Source organism: Silene latifolia, chromosome Y (genome assembly GCF_048544455.1).
Source record: "Silene latifolia isolate original U9 population chromosome Y, ASM4854445v1, whole genome shotgun sequence".
NCBI classification, from domain to species: Eukaryota; Viridiplantae; Streptophyta; class Magnoliopsida; order Caryophyllales; family Caryophyllaceae; genus Silene; species Silene latifolia.
This window is the reverse complement of record NC_133538.1, coordinates 234,900,370-234,902,886: the sequence shown is the minus strand read 5'-3', so window position 1 is coordinate 234,902,886 and position 2,517 is coordinate 234,900,370. Positions and strand designations below refer to the sequence as shown.

Here is a 2,517-nt window from a genome sequence, read left to right as displayed (position 1 = left end):
CTTGTAATATTTTTGTAGGGGTCCGGTTTATTAAATATGCCGCCGTAAGTACACATTCCCCCCAAAATTGTATAGGTAAATTGGCTTGGAAACGGAGGGCCCTGGACTTTTCCAAAATGTGTCTATGCTTTCGTTCTACCTGACCATTTTGTTGAGGTGTATCGATCATACCTGTTTGGAAAATTATACCATTTTCATTGTAGAAATGTTTTAGTGACCCCGAGAGAAATTCGGTCCCATTATCGCTTTGCACAATTTTTACCTGTTTTCCAAATTGGGTGTGTACCATTTTACAAAAATATTGCATCAATTCCCCTACTTCTCCTTTATCCTTCATAAGGTGAACCCACACACTCCTACTATGGTCATCGACTATTGTGAGAAAATAATGTGCCCCAGACAAACTATTGGCCTTATACGGTCCCCAAATATCACAATGAATTAAATTAAACAAAATAGCATGCCGCTTGTTATTGAGTTTAAAACTGGAGCGGGTCTGCTTAGCGCGACAACAAGGATCACAAACGTATTCGGGATTATTCGATAAGGGTTTATGAAGCAAATTACTTAAAAATGGTAAAATATTACTAGAAGGATGGCCTAGTCTTCGATGCCATACCCGTCCTTCATCAATTCCCGTCCTTGCAGCCGTTTCTGCCACTCGTGTCATAAAAAAAACTCCGTCTCACTGCTCACCCCGTCCAATCTCCGTCTTCGTAGATTGGTCCTGTATTATGCAACAATTATCATTAAAAGTCACAATGCAATTGTTTTCACGCACAAGTTGTTGTATCGAAATGAGATTGCAAGTCAACGAAGGTACATATAGGACATCACGTAATGCAAAATTTTTGTTTAAAATAATTTTGCCATGTTCTCGTGCCATGATTGTCGACCCGTCCGGTAACCCGACAGTAGATGGTTCGCCCTGCCATAAATTATCAAGCAAATCTCGACAGCCCGTCAAGTGGTGCGATGCACCACTGTCGAGCATCCAATCACAATTTTTAAGATGGGTCGTACCTGTCAATTTTTCGGTATCTTCGGATTTTGCACTAATAAGGGAACGTAATTGTTCAATTTCTTCCATTGTCAGGTCCTTTTTAGACGATGCAGCAGCAGTATCACTTGTGGTGGTTGCATTGACTACTTGAGGCGTGCTTCCAGAGGCTTTGTTACCTCGACCACCACCACGGCCACCTCGCCTGCCGCGGCCGCGTCCTCTGCCAGTGAGTCCAAGTTTTTCCCAACAATTTGCCTCGGTATGGTACCACTTATTGCAATGGGTGCATTTAGGTGGTTCATACTCTTTCTGATCATTACCTGTGGTTCCACCGCGCCCAAGACCTCCTCCAGTTCGAGGAGCCATGGCGACTTCCGTCTGTTCCTCCCGAACTCGGGTCCTTTGTTTTGTGACGTTCTTCTCTTAAAACCAGGAGCATAGGCACGGCTCGGAGAAGTGAGATTGTCGTCCATTAATAAATTGAACGGAGTTGATCATACAACGCAAATATTAAGACCCATTATAAATTGATGTACCTTTTCTTCTTCTTTCTCCTTGACAAAAGCTGCTTTGGCACCACAAGTACTGATCGGGTACACGATCGTATTTAGCCAATTCATCCCAAATTGATTTGAGATGGGTATAGTACTCAACAACTGACCGAGTCTCCTGTTTACACTCTGTCGATTCAGTTTTTGAGTTGATGAACTCGAGGCGTTTGCCGAGTATCGTTCTTTCAACTCTTTCGATTTCATCAACAAGTGGCACTTTGAAAAAGTGATACTAGGATGCAATTTTTCGTCGATGACGCTACGCAACCAAGCCTTCACCATAGCATTACACTGACGCCAAGCGACACCCTCATATGAATTTTCGTCTGTGGGTTTCGTGATGGTGCCATCAACAAAACCGAGTTTGTTCTTTGCGTCAAGCCCATTACGAACCGCATCGGCCCACAGATCATAATTCTCACCATTGAACATTGTCTGAGTCAGTTTGAGACTCGGACTATCAGAAGGATGAAGAAATAACGGTGATGATGGTAGTATAGTCATCTTATCGTGACCATCATCTCCGCTCCCTTTTCCTGCATCTCCAATTTTCGTCATAGAAAATTTGTGTGATTGTGTTTAGATTGAGAATATTGAAAAAGAATTGATGCGAGGATCACTCCTGCTCCGATGATACCATGATAAATTGTAAGTAGAAGGAGATGATAGGGAAAGGCTAATAGCCGTGTAATTTCTTGATGATTAAAGCTACGTACAAAGGCTAACATATATACAACACCACCTCTAAACCCTAGTCAAACATATCCTACAAATATGGTAACAACCCATACAAAAGATGAGATATTTACAAGAGAATATACATAAGGATATTTATGAAATATATGATAATATCATATATTTCCATAAAATCAATACTAATTAAAAGGGTAGAGTTCATATCATCGCTAGACAAGCTTATAAATAGTGACACAATTGCTTAATTGCTATTCAAGTGAGACTACT

General features: G+C 41.2%; 1 protein-coding gene across 1 annotated transcript; it reads right to left on the bottom strand.

Moving 5' to 3' along the window:
- Positions 1-1,497: 1,497 nt before the first annotated feature.
- LOC141630275 (uncharacterized) lies at positions 1,498-2,112 on the bottom strand. Its single transcript, XM_074443118.1, has one exon. The coding sequence runs from the start codon at positions 2,110-2,112 to the stop codon at positions 1,498-1,500; it is 615 nt and encodes a 204-aa protein (XP_074299219.1).
- Positions 2,113-2,517: the final 405 nt, after the last annotated feature.

What these genes read in the sequence shown, in the direction of transcription:
- LOC141630275 (XM_074443118.1), bottom strand. Translation starts at nt 2,112, where the DNA reads ATGACGAAAATTGGAGATGCAGGAAAAGGGAGCGGAGATGATGGTCAC.